Source organism: Ambystoma mexicanum, chromosome 6q (assembly GCF_040938575.1).
Source record: "Ambystoma mexicanum isolate Mex_15411 chromosome 6q, UKY_AmexF1_1, whole genome shotgun sequence".
NCBI lineage: Eukaryota > Metazoa > Chordata > Amphibia > Caudata > Ambystomatidae > Ambystoma > Ambystoma mexicanum.
The window spans coordinates 1,612,513,359-1,612,538,528 of record NC_090937.1 but is presented as its reverse complement, the minus strand read 5'-3'; the positions used below and the strand labels follow the sequence as shown (position 1 = coordinate 1,612,538,528).

General features: G+C 45.7%; 1 protein-coding gene across 1 annotated transcript in view; it reads right to left on the bottom strand.

Moving 5' to 3' along the window:
* Positions 1-25,170, bottom strand: part of LOC138516908 (dedicator of cytokinesis protein 2-like) — a 2,920,848-nt gene that overhangs the window by 1,888,702 nt on the left and 1,006,976 nt on the right. The window contains exon 27 of the mRNA XM_069632364.1: positions 24,228-24,284. Within this exon, the coding sequence (XP_069488465.1) occupies positions 24,228-24,284 (57 nt within the window). The remainder of the gene's footprint in view (positions 1-24,227; positions 24,285-25,170) is intronic.

Genomic DNA, 25,170 nt, shown 5'->3' with positions numbered 1-25,170 from the left:
ACAAGGCCCTCACTACCCATGGAGATTCAGTCAACCCTACCAGATCAACAAATAATCCTAAAATGTGCCCTCATCAATGCCCTCTCCATGGGAACCCCCTTTTTTTTTGCTAAAAACCCCTTTTTTCCCGAAACGAAAACCTAAAAAAACATACATAACTAAAAAAAAAATTCGATCATTTGTCCTGTCGACCAAATTGTGTCGACCATTTGTCTGTCGACCATTTGACTAGACACCATGCTATACACATTGATAACCTACTATTAGAACACCAATTGGATGTGCTTTCCATCACAGAATCCTGGCTTCATCCGGATTTAGGCCCCACCCTTGCTTTAGCAGTCCCTAAGGGCTGACAGTCTTGACGCCATGGACAGTGGAGTGGAGCTTATAGCCAAAGCATCCCTACATATCAGACCCTCCCCCATACCCTCCATTACAGGATATGAACTACTGCTCATGAAGCTAGCTACCAATCCCAAAACCACCTACAACATCCTGCTGGTTTCCCCACAGCCTAACAATGCGAACCATACCGCTTTGGACATCACACTCCTCATCGCCCCACCATTGTACCACTCAACCAAGTTCCTCATCTAATGCAAAATTACCCTGGCCTTTAATGAGCCTTACAACCCCAAAGCATTTGCCTTCTCTTCAGCCCTGGATGACATGAATTGTATCCAACTAGTCAACACGCCCACCCATAACAAAGTCTGAATCCTCGGCTGGATTCTCACATCCAATGCCAGCATCAATATTACAGCAGTCACAAAAATCCCTTGGTCAGGTCACTTCTTCATTAATTTTGACATATGAACCACTAACCTGCTTATTGCATGTCCGCCCAATCCTAAATTCATTATGGTCAGAAATACCAGAAAACTCAAGCTGGATTGCACTCACACTGGATTGACTCACTCATGAGGCACAAACCCTACAGCACCAACCCACGCAACAATGCCAGCCTCTATTACACCTGTCTTCAATTCACCTTACACTCTCATGCCCCACTCATTGAAACATTCCTAAACCACACAAGCCTGCAAACCCCTGGTTTGATGAAGACCTCATCAACCTAGGATGCATGAAAATAGCCCTAAAGCATTTTTACAAAAATAACTCCACCACTCCCAACTGCAATGCTCTTGCCACAGGCTCCAAAACCTACAAAAGGGCAGTTGTAGAAGAACACAAAACCGATTCCTACAATGTACACATCTCCAATGCAAGCTCTAACACCATAGAGCTCTTCTCTATACTAAGAGAACTGAAGTCACCCATTTGTAATCCTCCCCCCACTCAAGCTGACAAAGCCTGGTGTACTGCCATCTAAAATACTCTGGTGCTCAAAATGGATTCTCTTCAAGACAGAACCAAAGCCAACCAAAAGAAACTTCCTCGCCTCCAAACCGTTCTCGCCTACCGATGCCATCCAGACCAAACCCGTCCTCTCACACAACACCCCTATATTCAGGTTCACTAAAGTCTCACCAGGTGTTGTCCACCATCCTGAAATGGAAAAGGTGACACTTTTCCTGCTCACCTAATAAAACTCTGTTCCCCCACTTCTGCCCCAATCATCACAGACTTCACAAACGTCTCCTTCAACACTAATTCTGTTCTGGCAAACATCAAAGCCACATGGATAAAGCCCCCCCCCCTCAAAAAATCTACACTTGACCCACTAATTCTGACCAACAATCATCCTATTACCACAGTCCCCTTCTTGCTAAAAAGGATTTACCCCATAGCATACTCCCAAATTCAACCCTTCCTTGAGCTCAACCATCTCCTCAGCTTAAGGCAGTCAGGTTTCCACCCTAAACACAGCACGGAAACCGCCCTTCTGGACCTATCAATACAGATGGGCAGCATCCATGACTCGGAAAGCTGTGCATTTTCCTCCTCCTAGACTTATCTGCTGCATTCGACAAAGTCAACCTCAAACAACTGTGCCTGAACCTGAGTCAAAACTTTGATTTTTCATGAGAAGCCACCACCTGCATCCCACCATTCTTAACCAATTACACTACTAGAGTCTTCAAAAATCGAGGTCCCCCAAGGCTCTTGCCTCTCACCTGCCTTGTATAACACTTATACTAATCCCCTATTTTATGTCTTGGACTCAATTGGCATCACCTACACAAACTTTGCCAATGACATTCAAGTCAACATCCCCATCTCTGGCCAGTTCATCCAGGACACCGCCACAATGAACAAAGATTTCAACACTATTCAAAACTGGATGGCCACGGATAGCCTTTGCTTAAATAATGACAAAACTGAGGTCGTCATCGTGGGCTCCCCCGCTGGTCTAAAATCACTTGACAGTAAATACAATACCATTTGCATTGACAGCCCAGTTCTCCTAGTCCTAAAACAGGTGTAAACACTGGGAGGGTATCTGGAAGATGAATTTTCAATGTCTAGACAGATTCATGCTCGATCGTCCTCCATAGCATACACCTCCAAACTCATACCTCTGAGAAGGCAATTCCTGTCACCTTACAACTGCCTGACTCTTGCACGAGCCTTAATCCTCTCCAAATTGGACTACTGCAATGTTCTTCTGCTGGGCACATCAGCCACTAACCTACCTAAACTTCAACTTCCACAGAATAAATCCTTGCGAGCAGCTTTTGTGCTAAAACACAGTGACCACATCTCAGCCACCAGACGCAATGCCCACTGGCTGCCGTTTAAAGCACACATTGACTTTAATACACTCACCCTGGCACACAAATTAATTTACAAAGAAACCCCTCCTTATCTCAATAACCACATCAGCCTGAACATACCAAGATGCACCATAAGGTTGAGTGCCAGCATCTCCCTCTTCACCCCATCCTTTTAAACCCTCTTCCATCCTCCATTAGAAATGAACAATCCTACAACAAATTTAAAAAGCGAGTCAAAAATGGGCTCATTTACAAATATGATTGACTCCCCGCTGTATCTTACTGTCTTTGATTCATATTCCCGCGTATGTATTTCCTCCCCTTATTGCTGATTGTAACAAACGCTGTGATACCCCAGGGTGTGGGGGTGTTATATAAATGCTATCAATAAATAAAATAAATGGGTTCTCCGTAAAGAGGGGAGGGCTTCATCAACCATAGGCAAATCCATAATGGACCGCAAAGAATCGAATAATAGGATGCCAGTAATAATCGAGCCTCCAATACTCTTCACTCATCTGCAAACTCATGAAAGGTAGCCCCAGTTGCTTCCATCCTACTTGATTAGGGTCCCAGCTGTTTTGGCTAAACATATATCATAATGGCTCAGATTCTGTCTCTTTGAGAGCGGAGATACTGCTGCCTGCCTTAGATGAGAAGTGAACCAGATGGTAAGTAAAAGTGGAAATGATTTTCTTACGATCGTTTAAAAATTATACATTTTCTAAATTGCAAGAGTTACATGGAAAGATAAACAACATTGCAACATTGCAGGAAACCACCAGCTTCGATAGTAACCAGAGAATGGTAAAGGGAGAAGAAGCAGATTAATATGGCACACTTGATCTGGAGAAATCTCCTGGGAGTAGTTTTATGTGGTGGGTCTTGAGGCCTAGGTCTGGAGGATTCTCTAAGGAGCAGTTTCATGTATTCAGTTTTGAGGGTAGTTTCATAAAAACACACCTTCAAGTAGTTTCATGTAGTATATTTGGTGTGGAGAATTCTCCAAGAAGCAGTTTCATGTGCTATGTCTATGGAGGGTAAGTCTGGAGTATACCACAATTAATCATTTTGTGCGGTAAGTCTTGAGGACTTAGGTTGGAACATTTGCCAAGGAGAAATTTCATAGGTTAGTCACAGGAGGTTTGTCTAGAGAATTTTCCAAGGAGTAGCTTCATTCTGTAAATCTTGAAGGGTCGGACTGGAGCGGGTTTGCAAGGTACATCTTTGAGAGAGTGGGGCTGGAGAATTCTTCAAGGAGAACTTTCATAAGTCAAATCCTGGGGGAAGGTATAGAGAATACTCTTAGGATCAGTTTCAGTTGGTAAATCCTGGAAGGGAAGGACTGAAGAATTGTTTAAAGAGTGGCTTTGTTCCTTAGGTCTTTAGAGCGTAGGACTGGAGAGTTCTCAGAATAGCAGTTTTATTCAGTAAGTATTAGTATGGTAAGTCTGTAGACTTGTCCAAGTAATAGTTTCATATGACAATATTTGGACGGCAGAACTGGAGTACTCCCCAAGGAGCATTTCCATACAGTAAGTTTTATGTGTGTAGGGGAATAATTAGAAGGAAAATATAGACTGTCAGAATCAGTCAAAAGAATGCTGCAATTGTGCCTTACATGTGACCCTTATGACCCCAAAGCCTCTGCCTTCATTCCAGCTCTGGATGACATGAATTTTATCCAACTGGTCCACATGCCCACCCATAACAAAGGCTGAATCCTCAACTGGATGTGTGTACTTTTTCTCTGACCATGAACAGAACATGTTGCATTCCACTACCTTAAAACATGCTGTACTTTACATAACAAGAAATATGGAGTCTGTGAAGGGTGGGAAAAATCTTCAATAAATCAATAATTAGAACATTTCCTGCAAATAATGTGGAGCAAACTGATGGAAATCAAAATAACTGCGGCCTGTTTCTACATTACTTTGCATAAATGAGGCCAAGCATATAAAGAGAGCCAAGTTTGTAACACGATAAGGTCTATTGTTGCAGCGAAGTTGTGGAACGCGTTTCCACTTTGTCTTAGGGTGATAGAAATCATTTTCAGTGTAGGCGCTCCTTGAAAACCCTGTCATTTATGTTTTAGGTCTTTATCTTTCTGGTTGTGTATGTTGTGCTTAAGTGCCAAGATGGTCTTGGATATATGTGTGCTATACAAATTAATATAACATAACATAACATAACATAACAAAACATATTGTAAAAAAGAGACCACCAGCCAATGCGTTCAAATGTAATTTCGTAAACCAGCATGCCATGTGTTCTCAAATGTTATGTTATGTATTGTTAAAGGATATTTATACTGCACACTATCACCACCCGAGTGGTCCCCTGGCGCTCTGGTGGATCTGAAAAGCAAGAGGGTAGGTTAAGTTACTAGGACTGAGTGGGAAAAAAACGCAAGAGAGCTGTGATGTGCTGAAGGCAGCTTCTGTTCGGTTTACACCGTACGCTGAGCATAGGTTTGATTTTCAGTCAGTAGTTGTGTGAGGCTATGTGTGGTTTGTTTGTTGAAGCAACACATTGTACAAAAATTGCCTTTAATTCTGCAATGTATTTTGTTCAAAACATGTAAGTGTAAAAGAGCTTATATTACCAACATTAATAAGATTTACTCAGAGTACAATTTCTTTAGAATCTATGTCAAAGCAATGCTTGTGATACAACTATAAATTCAGAGAGGTAGGTTTTAAATGATGAAATGTCCCAATAGCTAGATTAGATTTTTAGAATGCATACAGGGAATACATAAACTGTATGGGCAGATAGCAGTTCTAATTTTCACTTCACATATGGGTGTTTTGCTGGTTTTTCAGCCAGTCTGATTTTCCATTTAACCATCATGAGAATGTATTACTGAAGGGGGAGCTGTATCACCCCAGGTTATTAACTCAGACATTTGGAGAACATCAGACCTATTTATCATTCATGACACTAATAGATTTAGCCCCAAACAACAACAGGATCATGTGCTCACACTTAAGAAAATGCCCTCTATATACCTGTTTGCATTCCAGTCAAGCCCTATATATGATCCTTTTGCTGATAAAGATCTGAGATGGTGACATGATTAACATGCCTGCTTTCCAACCCTCTAGCTTCAAATGAAAATGATTGCATATAAGAATTACAACTAAACTCTTCCTCCCTACAAGATTCACTATCTGGAGTTAATGGAAGGTTATAATGAGGAATTTGACAGGTCTTTTTTGAAATTTTGAAATGAAATTGAATGATGGTAGATCAACCTATGGAAATTGTGTGTGGCAATCTGCATACATTTTCCTTTGCTCATCACATGACATATGCATAGACCCGTGGACTCAAGAAGGAGACAGCCTACCGGTGCAGGCACCTTTACTGGACTAAGCAACCAATTTTAGCTGGTCAAAGTGTCCCACCAAATGTTGTACCACCGCGCTATGCTGTAGCACATCCTCGGGAATAAACCCGCAAAGTTTGAGAAGAATTTTCACAGAGAAATTCACAACACCATCATTGAGATCAGGTGCAAGGCTCCTTGAACTTGATTTCACAATGGACATATTGCCAGCTGCGTTGAGCTCATCTGATGGCAAGTGTGACACAGTCGCTGGAAATAAGTCCAGTGTTAAAGACATCTGCGGCGGCTGCATACACTGAATGTCAAGCGGGGGCGTCACCGAAAGGGAGTTAGATAAGATCTCCCTCACTTGAGAATTCTCAACTCCGCAGACTTTGAGTTTATTGAACAAGTAAAGGCAAAAGGAAGGCAAATAACCAGACTCAATTGCTGCCTCACGGATACCTCTTCAATGATACCGTCTCACAAACTGACATTTGCATCACTTGGTTATGAACTTGTCACTACAGTGGCCGATGAACTACCTGTTGTGGGAAATGTAGTGAAGAGAGGAATCTGGACCTGGTTCCAAAAGGCGTGGAGCCAACTCCTCTGCCTACCCCCGTGGGTAACGCGCAGTCGTGGGAATGGCTGCAACAATGTTTGGCTGCCAAATGAGGATTAAAGCTGCTGTGTTGAACACTTGAGGCTTCAGTCATCTGCTTAGCGAGTAGGGGTCTCTACCCATTTTAAGGGAACATCACATCATCATGTGGCAAGAGACATGGTTGACTGACAAAGTGTTTCTGGAAGGTTTTGTGTTGCATCAAGTGATGGCAAAGAAAGGTGACCTGTAGAGACCATGGGGGGTCTAATATTGGGGTGTGGCACTCAATGGGCTCTCGAGTGATTAGTACAAACACCCTTGGAGATAAAGTTATGTCTGTCATAATTAAATGTAATCCCCAACATGAAAACAAGGGTTTACTCCTGATAAACGTATATGACCCACCTGGAGGTGATTATACGGATGAAATATTTGCTTTTATTGATGATATATGTGTGGGTTGGGGAAGTAAAGGTGGAAATGAGTCGATACTAATAGGTGGAGATCTTAATGCCCGCTGCCATGACAATGAGTCCTGCCCCCATTTGATAATGTCTACCCAAAGTCCGGCCTGCAGCCACAGAGGGGAAATACTCAGGGAGAAAAATGGGTGGAGTGCCTTAGTAAAAGGAAACTGGTAGTGTTAAACAGAAGAGTAAGACGAGATATGCCAGGGAAAGGGGCATGGAGAAGTGGTTGTAATGGGCCACTTTGGGCTACCTTTTTGGGAGTAATGATATACTTGAGCATGTGCAATATCTTGACATATTTGCTAATATCTATAACCACCACTCCCCATTGAGGCTAACACTCTCTTTCCCAGCCCATGATGCCGGCCGATCCGTAATTAAGAATATTGTGCCAAGTCATTCAGGGAGTTGCATTCGGTGGTCCAGCGTGATTATTGAGAGGGCTTCACACTTCACGCTAGGTAAATACCTTGGTAAGTGCCAGTTGGCAGATATATTCCTTATTAAGCAAGGATGAGATGGAAAGATGGATAAGTACATCTATGACATCGAAAGCGTCCGTTAACACAGCTCACCCCACGATCATAGGTAAGGTTCACAGCAACCCTTTTGACAATCACATTCAAATTGTCAAGCGCGTTATGCGTAGTGAATTGTGTGAGCTGAGAAAGAGGGTTTGCTCAGGCTTTGAATTTCAGCACTGATGGAGTGTGATCAAAAACAGCTACCGTAGGTCGCTACGTGATTGGAATAATTATGTTCTAAATATGCAATGGCGCGGTTGATTGGTGCCCTAAACAGTAGAAAGTCAAGAACTATGTGGCAGCTATTATCTGTGGCCAAAGGACCCATTAGTGAGACCCATTAGTAAGGTAGCCTGGTTAAAGTACATCAGTGGCAATCAAAATCCAGAACCATCTACCTCAATCTTTGGTGTTCTAGGGTCAAGTCAGCGTTAGCCGATCGATACATCAGTTGATTCCCTGCTGGTGGCCATTAATGCTCTCAAATCATCTAGGGCACCAGGGCCAAATGGCTTAGCTAATGTGGTCCTCAAAAGGGACCTTGTTGAGGGGGTACCCTATTTGAAAGCATTGTTTGATGGAGTGTGTGATGAACAAACCATCTCGACAAACTTGGAGGAAGTCTGTGCTTGTCACCGTCTACAAGTGGGGTGACAGGAACAAGCCAGAAAATTACAGAATGCTGTCCATGTTGGACGTGACTGGCAAGCTATTCTCGTGCGCTGAGCTTTCGTGCGAGTATCGGATCGAAGTCAGTCCTCGTGTGCTGTTGGTGCAGCTTATGTGTTTGTTTGTTGTTGCGTGCGTCCTGCTGTGAGAGAGGTGGTTGTGTAGGTTTCGCTATGAGTTGGGTATGCAGAGTTTGAGCTTTTTTGGTTAGTGGGTTATATGTCTTGGAGCTGACCCTCACAATTTGGCTAAGTGCCTAGAGTTAAGAATCCTGTGTGGTAGGGCAGAGGCCTAAGTCTCACAACACACTACGCTTCACCATACAATAGACAAGGATGGAGGCCACACCCAGAGTCGAAAGTCCTGATGTGGGAATTGCCCTAATAATCTATAGGTCAGCCCGAGCAAGTCAGCTACTCAAATACACCTGTCAATGGGACTCTGTCATGTCCAGCACTTTCATTGGGAGCCAACCTGATCTGCATAGTCGAAATGGATATTCGTCCATACAGTACTGACCCAGGCTGCATAGTGCATGCAAACAATCCCTCCTAACTGGGCCAGCGATCAATAAAATATCGTCTATGAGACCCACCTCAGGAGGATAGCTCAGTGGCAACGTGCTCGCCTTGAAAGCAAGACCACATGGAGCAACAAAGGTTCGAACCCTGGGTCCGCGCTTAAAACCTCTGGGTATTAAGTGCGTTATAAATAACCTATCATATCATATCATATCACCTGTTTACAAATCCACAGGACTGCGGAAATTGGCAACAATCGCCCAGAGTTGACTGTATCCATAGAAACGTTGCAGAGCGAATCGAAGGGTGACAGTGCAAACACAATGGCGCTTACTCCACAGCAACACTGCATCCACTGACTATAAACCTCTGGAAAGGAGAACCAGGGCAGAAGCCGCTAATCCCATGTATAGTAACATGCTTAGCTATCTTTACAACTGGAAAGAAGAGTCACACCAACAAAAGTGACACGGCACCTGTTGGAAGAAGGATGGTTAGCCCAGTTCGGCCTGGAATGCAATGCAGCCCGAGTTAGTCCTCCTCTCCCATGTGTTGAACCCAATGTTCCACATCCTAGGCCTGCCCCAACATCCTAGGCCTGCCCCAGATGGACCCATCCACTATGACCTCCAAAACAAAAGGCAAAGTCAAATTGAAACGGGTCAAATTCACTGAAGCAGCTTCCACATGCAGAGAAGAGAAACAGAGGGAGACAGGAGTCCTTCAAGATTTGCCTGACCCGAGCCAAGAACCAGCTGAGGGCGACTCAGTAAAGCAGTGCCGCAGCCAGGAGCATGGAAAACAGCCGAGAGTACATACTTCACAAGGCTGGCCACCACCAAGAGTACGTAGAACCAGTGGGAAACCACTCAGTCTAGAGTAGAATTGTCCATCTCCAGGCCTACAGGGCTGGAATCCTGACAAGTTTACAGGCTATCCCACATGAAATTTCACGAGATAAAATGTCAGTACATTTAGAATCATTGTATGCAAATGTATCTCATGAATATTAATGAGGAGTATCCTGAAAATCAATAGATGCTTGTGTGGTCACACACCAGCGCGCATGCACACTCACACACACTAAACTGTACTGACCCCACAATATAGGCAGGGATGCTTTCAATGCCACCTTTACCAATTCACCCCATAATAAGGAAATCTGATAGTGCCCAAAGTGACAGCGAAATGAACAGAAAGCCAGGTAACGCCACGCAGCTGCACCGCCCAGTGCTAATATTGTTTCTCTTTTCTGGTAGGTAGAATTATAATAAGCTGTGCTGCACAGCTGTGGAAGTTTCAGGTTTAGCTACCTGTCACTTTTTTAGTCTCCAACTTCCTGATTTCCCTGGAGTGCTGCAGAAATTTGAATGTCATTGAGTGGCAAAGATGGAGGCCTGAAGCAGAGCCACATTACTTCAGTACACAGAAAGCGCTGTGTCTGAATAGTAATAATGAGAGCCGGTTCCTTCCCTTCTGCAGCTCGCCCTCACCCTAGAGACTGAAGACGAGAAATAAAGGAATTCAAATCCCCGAACCCCGGTGATGGCGCACAATGCTAAGTCTGGTCGCTTGCAAAGTTTGAAAACAGGCTCCGCCACAGAGCAGTCCATGGAGAAACCAGGAGACTTCCAGGCAGGCCTGCACCATTGCAAGTCCAATAGCCCTGGGGTGAAGCAATTTCGCAGCAGGGTAGTCTTGGCTCAGCCTCAGCCCTGTCCCTCTTCAAGGCGTGGCACCCAATTCATCATTGTGCTCATGTCCCCGTAGGCCTGGCCGACTTCTCTTTATAGGTCCAAGGGCACCTCAATGGGACTTCTTAAAACAGCTTGAGGAAGATTCATATGACGAAGAAGAAGGAATATATATATATATATATATATATATATATATATATATATATATATATATATATATATATATATATATATATATGCACACACACGCGCACACACACACACACACACACACACTGTGGACAGACGTGACACTCTTCTCATCAATTGTTGAAAATCAATGATCCTGTAGGTCGCTGTTGCGATTCGCTGATCGTTTGATGTACTTTGGACCCTGAAGTAAACTGCACTGAGAATGGGCGCATGTGGCTGGCTGACATACCCCAGAGCAGACGTTGAGGGGAGGCGAAAGTTGGTGTGCGGCCACACACCGGGACCGTGCTCTCCCCCACCCGTTGCCTTACCCTGGCGTGGTAGAGCTCGGTAGAGTGCAGTGCAGTGCAAATATCCCAGAAACCATAATTTTAGTGTTGAGTACCACATTCATGTTTCGCCAATTTCAGGCAACCGTCTCATCTGTGAAGTTGCTGAAATCCGGGAAAAGGGGTGGGGTGTCCACATGTCATGTAGTCAGTAATATCTGGAGGGTCCTAACAGGTAAGTATGCACAATTTGGTGTAGATCTATGAAACACTGTGGAATTGAATAAGGAACAATTATTTGCCAAGCCACAAGCCCAGCCAAAACCCCACACATTTTCACTTTTATAAATATAGATAGATATAGGCAACATGATGTCTGCAAGAAAAGGTTGCAAACACACATGCTTACCACTAGATGGAGCATGGTTCAAAGATGGCTGAAATAGACCTTTGAAAGTAGAAACTTCAATAGATGGCAGTGCAGTTTAAAGAAAGTACTAGGAGATGCCGACCGGTATCTGCTAAATTGGCATATGGTATTCTGATGAAAACCCTTTATATATAACAGGATTCCTACGTCATTGCTGTTGCTCTGAAGAAGTTGAAAGAGGGTGAACTCAAGGGTTGCAGCCCACACATCTGGCATGTACCTGCTCATTTCAGGTTTGGTATAATGTCTTCAGGGAAATGGAAACACCCAGGGTCAGCAAGAGGCATGTGAGGCCTGCATGGCGTCACAGGGCTTCATGTTCCAAGGTGCCTTGTAGCCTTCACTTGTCTCTCCACCACCTCTCTTGCCACATGTGGTGTCCCCCAGGGCTCTAACCTCTCACTCTGGCTCTTCAAACTTTACTTGGCACCTGTGGCCCACCTCGTCTCTACATTCTCGCCTAACTTTCAGTGTTTTGCAGATGACACTCTGCTCTCCTTCAGGCTCCCCTCAGACTCCTCTCCTCCATCGCTCAATCCTGGCTGTCTATCTGCAATTCATGATTGGTGCGCCTCCAGCAATCTATGGCTTAATCCCAGTAAGACTGAGACCTTTCTCATTGGGACCCCTGCTCCCGCTTTCTCTCGTTCCCTCTGTCCGCCCTCCATGAGCCCTCTACCTGTGGCTTCCTGTGAGGGAAATAACCTTGGTGTCATCTTCGACTCCACCCTTTCCTTCTCTCCTCACATCTCGGACCTCTCTAAAAAGTCCCACTACCAGCTGCACCTCCTCTGAGGTATTCTTTTTTTTTTCACTTTCCCCCAGAAGCTCACTGCCCCCAGATCCCTGGTTCTCCCTAGGCTGGACCACTGCAACAGCCTCTTTCTAAATCCTTCTGTCTCTACTCTTCGCCCTCTGCACCTAATTCAGAACAGGACTGCAAGGCTTGTCCTTGGCCTCAATCCCAGGGATCGTATCTCTCCAGCTCTGACATCTCTTCCCTGGCTCCCAGTGGCAGCAAGGATCAAGTAAAGACCCTTTGCATTGTCCACAATGCTTTCTGGGGCCTGGGACTGCACTACCTCCATCTCTCACTCCCTAAACATCTCCCTTCTCGAGCTCTCCACTCATCCACCTCCAACTCTCTGAGGGTCAGTCGCCTTTCCTAGAAGAGAGTTGGGGGCAGTCTATCTCTTCGGCTGGGGCCTCACTCTGGAGCAGCCTCCCTGCCTCTTTCAAACTTGAGCAGAACAACCTCTGATTCACGAAGCAACTTAAAACCTTCCTTTTTGCTTCCCCTTTCTCTCTTCCTCTTATCTGCCGGTGCCCCGCCTGACCCACGCACTGATCACCTGGCACCCTCTGAAATTGGGCCCATGCTCCTGCATGAGTTGCTCTTCATACTGCCTCCTGGTTCCCCTAGCACTTCTGGCCTGTACCTGCAACCCTACAGTCTCCCCACTTGGCACTTAAAAGCCACTCGCTGGCTGCACTTATTGAGTTGCCTGCACTTAGCCACCCGTTGGCTGCACTTGAGTTACCTGCACAACCCCCTACCCCCTCAGTACTTCACCCATTCCTCTTCCCTGTACTTGCGCGATCAGATTTACACAAGGCTGAGTAAGATCATTGTTTTGTCCTCCATCTCTTTCTCCCTCCTTGTCTTGTCGCACCTAGAAATACTTGTGTACAGGCGCGTTATAAGTGCCATATCATGTCACATCACTCTCCTAGCTATAATGTCCTTACCTAATACGCCTGTACTGCTTATGTCTCTTCACATTCCAATCACTGACTGTCCCGAGTAAGGCTTGACTAAATTATTTGCTCGAATCTCTGATCACCCTAATTCAAAAATAAAAAGTCTCTAAAGTTTGACCACATAGCCTAAAAAGGGACACAAGGATAGAGTTCTGTTTCTATCTCAGGCAGCTTTCATGGAGGCAGGAGGCCACTGCTGGTGGCAGGGTTAGGGATTTCATGGACGGGCGTGAATGAGCTGGAGTGTTGTTATAGAAGTTGAGTAGGATGTCGAGTAGAGAGAGGTAGGGAGTGAATAGAGAGTAGGTTTTTGCTTTCGCAGCACTGCAGGATGCCATCCATGATTTAGAAGTGGGAGAATAACACAAGTGCCATGTGGTTTAGGAAGAAGGAATCCCAGTGAGCGGGAGCAGCTTGGCTGACTGCGGGAGACTCACACTTGTAACTATTGATTTAGATTGACACTGCCAGAAATCTGAAGATGGGAGCAGCAATAATTGGCTTATGAGAAGAAACCAGACATCCTGTGTCTCTAAACTGCAAAAATGCCATGAGGAACAACACACGTGCTTTACTCTAGGATGGAGAAGAAGGAGCAGGTAGTCCCTGAAGTCCAGCGTGTGGAAGAGTCATGCTTGATCAAGGAGGTGGGTTTAGCACAGTAGTCGGTGCCCGTCACTTGAAGTGGGTAGAGGAGACATGTGCCATCTGGTGATACCGGGAAGGAGGAACGGGGAATCTGAGGGAAGTTGCGGGAGAATCACACTTGCCTGATTTGTGGGGAAGGAGGCAGCAGAAATGTGTGGAGGTGGGTAGTATACCCATCAATGTCCATATTACCACTTGAGTGGACGAGACACATGCCATAGGTTCATACCTGGGAGAAGGAGAACAACGGGTTGAGAATCCCAGAGGGACGCTTGTTCGATAGTCATACTCATTTGATTTTGGAAGGAGGAAGTAGCACAGGTGTTTATCCAATCAGTATCCACCTGCTGAAGTGAGCTGATGGAGGGACATGCCATCAGGTGACACCTGGGTGGAAGAGTGAGGAATCCCTGAGAGCAGCTTGTGGGAGAGTAACTATCACATGATTTTGCTAGGAGAGAGCAGCAGAAATTCGAGTAGGCTGGTGATACACTTGTGTGTGTCTTTCTCTTGAAGTGAGTGAATGAGACATGTACTATCAGGTGATACATGGGAGGGGTGAAATCTGAGCTGAGAAGCTTGATTCGAGAGTAACAGTGACAGAATACCATCTGTGAGGGTCTGCAATCATTAGCATTTGTATGTCTTGCCGTGATAAATGATTGTGGTTTCCTGCCTGAGGAAGTGGGCTCTGTTAAGCAGGACCCAATTTCACGTTGTCACATGCTGATAATTATAGTGCACACATGTGTACTCTGCTTGGCCCTGTCAACTGACTCACCATCAGTTGCTATGTGAATTGGCGACATGCCATTTGTGGAGGAACATTTGCTTTTCTCAAACAGCCTTCTGGAACCAACATTAATTTCAACAGACATTGGGGGTCATTACAAGTTTGGAGGTAGCCATGGTGCTATTAGCGCCATGGCTGCCTCCAAACTCGTGTCCGGGTCTGGGTTCCATGAATGGGGACTTACCGGGTCATTCCAACCTTGGAGGACCCGGTAAGTCCCCATTCAAAATACCCATCCCCATTCGAGCCCCCATAGGGCTCAATGGGAACGGGGAGGGAGCTAATAACGGGCCCGTTAATAACGGGCCCGTTATTAGCTCCCTGGCCCCTTAGAGGCTCCCGCTAAGGACAGCTGGTTTTACCAGCCGGCCTTAGTGAGACCCGCAAAGGGACCTCATAATGTGGCGTTAAGGGGTTAATGGCACCGGCATCCGTACCGGCGCGTCAACCCCTTACCGCCAGCCTCGTAATGAGGCCCATTGACTGCCTTTAGAAATACTGACACTCATACTTCCAAAAATCATTTCCTGGTGACAGTTGTTTGATTAAATATGAATATAAGCTTTATTGGTTACACACTGTTTCCCAGGAAGCACACAACTCTCCTTTAAGCTTACCTCCTCTGCCGCCTCCTATTCCTCTCTCACTCCTGACTGTCTGCTATCCAGGCATGGTGAATTGTTAACGATCTCTGCCGGTAAGACTGAGATCCTTCTCATTGGGACCCCAGTTCCCTCCTTCCCTCCTACGCTCTGGCCGTCCTCCATGGGCTCCCTACCCTCAGCCTCCTGTGAGGTAATAAATCTCGGTGTCATCTTCAACTCCTCTCTCTCCTTCTCCCCTCACATCATGGACCTTTGCCAAGAAGGCCATCTTTCAGCTTCACCTCCTCAGAGCAGTGGCATCGCTAGGAAAAGGGCCTGGGGGGGCCAGGCCCCCCTGTGAAACCCTGTGCCCCCCTTTGTACCCTCCGTACCTAAGACAAGCAGTGACCATGTTCTCCCCCTACTTTTGTCTGTTCCCCCCCTACTTTTCTCTTTGCCCCCCCCCTGTGCCCCTCCTAAATTGTATTCCTGGCGACGCCACTGCTTCAGAGGCATTCTCCCTTTCCTCACGTTCCCCCAGAAACTCAATGTCTCCAGAGCTCTGGTCCTCTCCAGGCTGGACTACTGCAACAGCTTCTTCCTTAATCTGCCTAACTCCTCCCTTTGCCCCCTCAACTGATCCAGAATAGGACTGCAAGACTTATCCTTGGCCTCCTCAAACCCAGGGACCCCATCTCTCCAGCACCAAAAATCTTTCCACTGGCTCCCGGTTGCTGCACGGATCAAGCTCAAGACCCTCTGCATCATCCACAAGGCTTTCTGGGGCCTGGGACCACACTATCTCCAACTTTCTCTCGCTAAATACCTCCCTGCTAGAGCCCTTCGGTCTTCTAGCTCCAAATCTCTGCAGATCAGACATTTCTCCAATTAGAAAATGGGGGGTAGATCTCTCTCCTCAGCAGGGGCCTGACTCTAGAATTGCCTCCCAGCTCCTCTCAGACTTGAGCCGGATCTCCTTAAGTTTCAGAAGCTTCACAGAACCCTCCTTTTCTCTTCCTCTTCCTCTGCTAACTTTCCCTCTCTGCCTCTTGACTGGCTGCCTGGTTCCTTCATATCCTCACACGGCATCAGGCCCTCCCTAACCAGCCTACCCCTGCACTTCGTCTCCTCTAACCCCCCCCCATTCTGCACTTGCCCTTCTGGGCTCCCTCCCCCAGCATTAGCCTGGCTGGGCCAGCACCCCCTGAGCCCTCCTAGACCGGTTCCCCACACTTAGCCTGTGGACCTCTGTCCCTGCACTCTCTTCTCTCTGAGCTCTGTCCACTGGCCTCCCCTGGCACTTGCTTAACCCTCTGGCACCCCCACCCCCTGCACTTCTTTTACTGTACTTGCACGATCCGAATGCCACAAGGCCTAGTAAAACCATTTTTATTTAGCATCCCTGCCGGCCCCATTGTCTTGTTGCACCTTGAAACACATTGAGTATAAGTGTATTATAAATGCATTAAATAAATGAGGAAATTCATTTAAAATGGCCAAAACCCAATCTGATGTCATTTTTATTTTCCACTTGATGTCCAATGTGACCTGCAGATGCACAACCATTTATGTTTTGTTTTGTAACACATACTGTCTGCACAGTAACACACACTGGGTATTGACGATTTACTGATGGAATGGTAAGATAAACAAAATAAAAACATTTTGGGAGATGAGGAGAACGCCATTACTTATACTTTGTAAAATGGATAGCGTCTATTTAACGTTTTATCATTCAACAAATGTAAATGTGATACTCATTACACTTAGTGCGGTAAGGGTTTACCGGTAAGGGCATCGGTACCAGTAAACCCTTACCGCCTTACTACGAGGTCCCTTTGCGGGTTGGTACTTTAACGCCTGCTTTTTAGCAGCCGTTATAAACCAACCCGCAAAGGGACCAGGGTGCTAATTACGGTACCGCAATTTGCGGCACCGTAATTAGCGCCTTCCCCATTCCCATAGAGCCCTATGAGGCAAATATGGGAATGGGGAAGGGCAATGGGGGAAGGGGGAATTACCGCCCTGCCAACCTTGAAATAGGGCGGTAATTCCCCTTTCCTCCAAGGCGGTGTCGGTATTTTACCGGCATAGCACCTTGGTCCACCGCCTACCGTGTAATGAGGCCCACTGTCTTTAAATGTTTGCCATGAATCGCAGTCAGCCGAGTTCTCATTTGGTGCTGGAATGAATTGGGCGGTGCGGACAGTTCGTGGAGCTGGCAGTGGCTGGGAGGGATGGAGTGAGTAACGCATCACACTGGCACGTCACAATGACTGGCTTTCACTTCACAGGGCTATAATCACTCAGTGATGGGGAGGAGTGCTTGCTAATGTCAGAAGAGGAGTAATGCCTGGCACCCTGTACTTACTGCAAACCCAGCAGTCACCCACCACTTAGGATGCGCTGGGACCTTCACATGTATACAGCATTACCCTAGTATTCCAACATGGTTAAAATGTGGCGGTGACTTCCTGCCACTCAATGCAGAGCGACATGAACACCGGCAAAAAGAAATGATTCATGTGTCAATAATGGTATTAATCTTGTTTGCTTTGGAATTTTTTAAAATGACTGATTCCCAAACTCTGGGTGTTCGCTTGCACTAAAGTACTACAGCGAGCTACCCCTAAATCCCACAGCCACAAAAGGTGCACGGTGGATTCACCCCAAGGGAGCAGAGCCACCGATACGCTAAAACTGTGGCCTTAGAGTACAGCTAGGGAGGAATGGCATAATGTACTGTATTTGGTTATTTATATAGCACTCTTTCCCCATGTGTGTGGCCTCAATGCACTTTATGAGGAGGGCCACAGCTTGTAGTTGTTGCTTGTCTGTTTGCCCACCCATTGACTGCCCAGGGCTATGCTATTCCTATCCATGGCAATTCCTATCCAGTTCCTGCCCCTTCCTGCCCAAAACACCTCCTCATGGGAACTCGTCGAGCTCGCTTTAATCACGCCTTGCCATCACGCTTTGCTCTCAAAATGTCTGCCAGTGTTTTTCAAAGCAGTCCTCTTAGAGAGAATGGCTTGATTGAAGTCGCAAAACACACTACTGATTTAATAGAAATGGGAGGCGTGCGTTCTATCACTCATGTTATAAGCATTATGCATGTTCAGTTAAAAACAAGCATTGGCAAAGCGGACAATTTTAGCCCTGTGTAAGTATTAGCCATTTTCCAGGCACTGCTATTAGATGCTGAGTTATTCACACCATTTTGCACCTGCTACCATCAATGGCCAGCTAACACCACTATGGCAGTGCCTGGTGAGTCCTTTCCCATGCCTACACAAAAGCCCAAACTGTAGGCATTGCCAGTGCATGTTAATTATGGCATTCTGGTGACCTCTTGGCATCTGCAATGCAATGCTAGTTGTTAGACATGGCACAATCCTAATGCTGGCTTCGAATCAGGCCCACAGAATGCCTTGGTATGATATATGATGTCATGGGAGATCATTTTAGAGCAGAGTTGTCTTCACCTATGATGTCAGGTAGGCTGTAGACAATGGTAACCTTTACATACGATTCCATGGAAGGTGCAGATCATGGAGGCCAATAGATATGATGACCTGGAAGTTATGGACCACACAAGTGGCCATCACCTATGAAGCAATGTCACGTTGATCCCCAGGTCCAAGGGCTGGAACGGGGGATAACGGCCCGGTAGCCCAAGTTATAGGCCCCAGCGAAGCGTAGCGAAGGCCATTAGCACAGCGGGCTGCCAAGGCGGTAACACGGGGTGCTAAAAAACCCACGATTTTACTTCCTACAACAGGACGTGCACGGCAGGAGCATTCTTTTGCAATATGGCCACCATGGAAAGGGAAGGGGTGCTCCATACTTCCCTTTCCATGACGGCCTGTGGGAGGTGAAGGAAAAGTCCGGATGCCCCCGCTGAAATAAGGTAAATAGGGGCCTGGGGGGTGGAGAAACAAAATGGGATGGAGGGTGGGGGGGAGATGGCGGTGGGGGGAGCGGGCTGTAAGGCGGCTTTGAATACAGACTTGTTCCGGGAGTTCAAGCCTGCATTCCTAGCCATTTGATTGGCTGGCTCCCCCCACCCGGGTGCTAATGAAATTTATCGACTGGAGTGTCCATCATGTAGCATAGCTGGGAAGCTATTGAACGAGTTAGCAATCATCTGTGATGTATTCTATTTGTCATTCATATAGCACCCTTTCCCCATTTGTATGGCCTCAATTCGCTTTGTGGTTGGAATGCCTTCGGGGACTGAAGTCTATGTGTGGGAGATTGTAAGAGTTAACTTTAAGATGAGTGTCTGCATTCACCCAGGTTAAGATTTAGGTGGGCTGGCTAGGCCACAGTAAGCAGCCCAGAGGTCAGGCACATGGGCAGGTGCTGTTGGTGGTTTAGGAAAGAGCGCTAGTGCTGGAGACTAGATGTATGCCCAGCTAGACCGACTTTTTATTTCATAGGTTGTCGCTGTATACTAATGGCAGAGGTGTTGAGGCACATCAGGATATGGTTCAAGATACACAGTTCAGGATACATTGATTCGGACTTCCCAGTCCACCCTTCCTGTCCGTATCTTTTGACTCTTTGGTATCAGCAGACCAGATTCTCTGATGAATACTCAATCAAACATTGGTTGTTAAAGTAATTCATGAATTATGGATACCTTTAAGACACCTCTGTCTCCCTCTAAAATGCATTTTCTGTCTTACTACCCCAACAGATTAGCCTCAGGATGTTCCTCTCAGCAGTTGTACCTGTCCTGATGAAGGCCAATTTAAGAACTGATGTTTACTAAGCACACATAGGCCGAAACACAGTTGTGTAGACCCCGAGTTCCAGTGCTCTTTCAAAACGGGTCTTTACTTTTTGAGTGTCTTGTACCTAATCACTTGTTGATAAACTATGTTTTGTAAACACTGTATATTTTGTGTTAGGTATATTCATGTCCTATTTTGTATAATCCCCAGATGAAAAGGTATCTGTTATGCACTGCTGGTATTTATTCCTGTTCTGTTTTCTGTAAAATTCTGAGCACCCTGTTTCTGACACACATCAAAAGTCAAACAATACTTTTGAATACCAAGATTGTACCATAATTGTCTTTTTGGGGGACTTTGTGTTTTTGAGGTGTCTTTGTCCCTTTCCATTATTTATAAGGTTTACTACTGAAGCAAATACCCTATAGTGTTCGTACGGTTGCAGGATATAAGACATACCAACAATTGAAGACATACCAACAACTGACAGATTAAGCGAGAGTGTGGGTTAGAGTGTAATTATTGAAAGTCGGGGGTGCCAGAGTAGACATTCGCAGCAGATCAGATGGAATGGCGACCAGAAAGTGGTACAAATACAACGTCTTGTGGTTACAAGCACTTTTCCATGATGGCAGATTTTAGTACATTGAAGGGTGTTGCTAGACATTGGATGCGTGATAGACCCCCAAATGAGCTCCTTGTGGAGTCTTGTTCTGAGGTAACATTAAAGGTAGGAAATATATCTGAAATGGTGCCATGGTGCACTTTACTGCATCACTGAGAAGCTGATTAACACCATGGCCCCCCTAAACACGACTACTATTGATTGTCCTTACTAGTCATGCGCCCTCAATTTCCCTTCCATACTTGACACGCTGTTCACGGTCCACTGGCAGCCCTTTTCACCCCCAGAGGTAAGGTGTATCGCATTCCGGGCACATGTCGTTGGTGGTCTACTATTACAGAAAACATGCCTAAATGTTAGGGGTATTGCATTGGGTGCATGGACATAGGTAGTTTCTGGTCCACTGGGAGCACTCTTGCCGTAGTCATCTCCGGGGGTTGCCAGACATTTGGTCGAAAAAATTTGGTCGACTGGACAAATGGTCGAACCAATTTGGTCGAAAGCCAAATGGTCGAATTTTTTTTATTTTTTATTTTCACCCAAACCCCTTTTTTTCTAAAAAACCCTTTTTTTCCCTAAACGAAAACCAAAAAAATACATATATAAATAAAATAAAAAATTCGACCATTTGGTTTTTGACCAAATTACATCGACCATTTGTCTTTCGACTAATTTACAGTCGACCACTTGTCTGGACAGCATCTCCAGGCATAGGCTGATTCTTCTCATAGGCATTGATATGGGTTGTCGGTGGTCCACTGGTAGCAGTCTTGCCGTAGTCATCTCCGGACATAGGCTGATTCTTCTCATAGGCATGGACATGGGTCATCGATGGTCCACTGGTAGCACTCTTGCCGTAAACATCTCCAGGCATAGGCTGATTGTTCTCATAGGCATTGATATGGGTCGTCCGTGGTCCACTGGTAGCACTCTTGCCGTAGTCATTTCTGGACATAGGCTGATTCTTCTCATAGGCATGGACATGGGTCATCGGTGGTCCACTGGGAGCACTCTTGCCGTAACAAACAAAGAATTGTATATGTTTGCAATAACATAGACTTGCCCTGACGAAGGAGAACATTCTCCGAAATGCATTGGCGCTACAAGTCTGTTTAAACAAGAGATGTGCTAGCTGCTTCCTCACTAAGAATCAATTAGTGACCTTGCCTGGAAAGAATTGTCTTTGATAAAACATCATTTTTTGAAACACAACAAGGACTCTGACAATTTTTTAAATTTGCCATGTTCCATTTATATATTAGGTTCTAATAATTTTGAACATTTCAACAATTAATTTCATAACCCGGTTTGGGTACAATGGAGAGCGGCTGTATGACTGGGTTTGCAATCTAGTCTCCGTCCTCACAAGCACTCTTGCCGTAGGTATCTCCGGGCATAGGCTGATTGTTCTCATAGGCATTGATATGGGTCGTCGGTGGTCCACTGGTAGCAGTCTTGCCCTAGTCATCTCCAGGCATAGGCTGAATGTTCTCATAGGCATTGATATGGGTCGTCGGTGGTCCACTGGGAGCACTCTTGCCGTAGTCATCTCCGGACATAGGCTGATTCTTCTCATAGACATTGATATGGGTCGTCGGTGGTCCACTGGTAGCAGTCTTGCCGTCGTCATCTACAGACATAGGCTGATTCTTCTCATAGGCATGGACATGGGTCATCGATGGTCCACTGGTAGCACTCTTGCCGTAGTCATCTCCAGGCATAGGCTGATTGTTCTCATAGGCATGGACATGGGTCATCGATGGTCCACTGGTAGCACTCTTGCCGTAGTCATCTCCAGGCATAGGCTGATTCTTCTCATAGACATGGACATGGGTCATCGATGGTCCACTGGTAGCACTCTTGCCGTAGTCATCTCCAGGCATAGGCTGATTCTTCTCATAGACATTGCTATGGGTCGTCGGTGGTCCACTGGTAGCACTCTTGCCGTAGTCATCTCCAGACATAGGCTGATTCTTCTCATAGGGATGGATATGGGTCTTTGGTTGCCGGCAGATCTCTTTGGCTTGCACCTCACCAGATTTGGAGCTTTGCAGTGATGTGGAGGCCAGACGATGGCAAGGTTAGCATGATTGATGTCCACTCACCCTCCTTTTATTGTGTGGTATTGTGTCAGATGAGCTATGCTTGCGCAGAATTCAGACAGATGGCAGAGGGCATTAGGCCCCATTTGTACCCATGGGATTCCCTCAGACAAAAACACCCGTCCGATGTCCCCGGAAGCAGAGTAGATCCTGGATGATGACACAGCCAGCCCTGTGTTCTCAGCCTCCTTCTCAAACTCGTGCATCGGCTGCCACATAACACACGGTGTTCTGGGATCGAGAGGGTGGCTCAGGGGAAATGTGTTTGTCTTGGAAGTGAGATAATACAGAGCAATACAGGTTTAAATCCAGGACCTGCGCTTAGAGGTGGGTCTCCGGTATAATGCATGTACTAAAAGATGAATTAATTACTCAATAGAGACTGTCACAATCAATGCTATTCCATCAAGGTGTCACAGACATACACAGACTTTGCAATATAGTGAGAAATTGTGTAGGTTTCAGTGATTTAAGTAAAGGGAGTACATAAATCATGGTATGCATAGTAAAACAAACAAATCTAGAGTTACCCAAATAGTAGAGCTTGCACAGTGTGGCCGGCTTACTGGAGCTTAGCAAGAATAGGCATTCATGATAATCAAATGTGGTCAAATGACAATGCACTGATAAAATATCAAATAATAAAATAATGAATTTAAACAGTTTAGGTCCTAATATATTTTACTATAAGGTGCAGGATAAGAGGCTCACTTTCAGTTTAACAAAACATCACACCTATCCCTAAGGACAGCACTGGCGTACACGAGAATGAGGGAAGAAAATCAAAAGGGAGTGGAATCGGGCCACTGCACGGGGGGACAACTCTGCGCAGTAGGCTCTTCACATAATGGCGATATGACGAGTGACGATACACCAGGCCTGAACAATGAACTGGCCAAACTGGTCAAATCTGCACCCAGGAGACGCGGAACAGATGCAACTGAGTTGAGCTGGATTAATGTGGTCTCTTTACTCCATGCCAGAAAATAAGACTAGAAACACGTTTCTGCTTCATCTACAATGCCAGCATCTCTCCGGTGAGATCAAGCTAGAGGGTTCCAAGCAGTGCATTACCGCTGTGGAGATTTACCCCAGTCCGAAAGCGGAGAGTGCAGGTCATTGATGACCTTCCTTATGCGTGATTGCCTGCTGGTCATTGGCCGCAGTTTCCTTCAAATCTACCATTGTGCCCTTAAGGTCTCCAATTCCTTGACATCACTCTAATGGGACGAATGACCACTGATATATAGAATTACTTCCATTGTACACAGACACCTGGAAGAAGGCACCACCATTGCAGTCAAACTCACGAGTAACAGTCCATACTTATATCAAACAGGGAACAGGGTGACGCGGTTCAAAGGTAAAATGTATGCAACAAGCCCCAATAAACTCAACATGCTTGCCTGGATCCCCAGCACATTTAAGAATTGAGAAGCAGAAGATCCCTTGTACCTGTACCAGGTGTATCTCATTACATAAATAAACAAAGACAAGGGAGACTCACTTCTCTCAACTGAAGATGAGCTCCTTTGCCAAAATTCTTGAATTGAAATGTGAAATCCTCTCCGCGTCACTTACCGATTCCATTTCCTCCAAGATGTGATTTCCTTCAGGTGTTGACCTGCCCTTTTCACCCTAAAAGGAAGACACATATCGACTGTCAGTGAAGTTCAGCAACGGGTGCAAAAAAGGTTAAATGGTGATGTTAAAAATCAGACATCTGGAGACATCTGGGGACATTTGGAGGATTCTGGTTCAATGAATCTGCAAGTGGGACCTGTTGGGGACAGAACTCAAGCGTTCAGACCAATACAATGCTTGGTTTAATCTCTATCGACAACTATCCAGGCTCTGATCAGATGAGAAAGATGGCGGCTACCTATACTTGACCCAGTGACACTTCTGTTGTACCCCCTCTTCTAAACAGTAGTTCATCCCTAGAGGAAAATGTCAAATGTGTGCCAGGAGAATTTATAAGGAGCAACATGCTGGTCTTTGAAGCAAAACAACCCTGTGCAGCATGGGTTTGATACCTGGTCTGTGATTCCACATGTCGGCGTCATGGTTGCGGATGCATCCAATGCCATCATGTTGGGCATTGTCAATGGTGGCATGGCGACAGTCATAAGGTGTTTTTGATATTACTCCTGGGTGGCACATAACACCCACAAGAGATTGGGCGCATTGTGTGTGCGACACCACGCATTGTGGATGGACAACAAGGTGAATAGAAGTAGTCATGTTTATACAGAGCTAGATTCAAACATCCAGGCGATCTCATACAGAAATATGAACTTGCCAAAGTCCTTCCAAAATGGGGAGAACGCAGTTTTACTATTACAATAAAGGCCATACTGTCTTACAAAGCAATTTGCTTATTGGCTTCGTCATCTTCATCTGCAACCTTTTCTTTCGACAGAGCAGCCCATCTCTAAATCACCATCAAAGTGTAGAAGGCAGTTTATGCAAAATAAATGTATAGAGTAAAACTCAAGAAATGAAAGACAGAAGGTAACAGAAA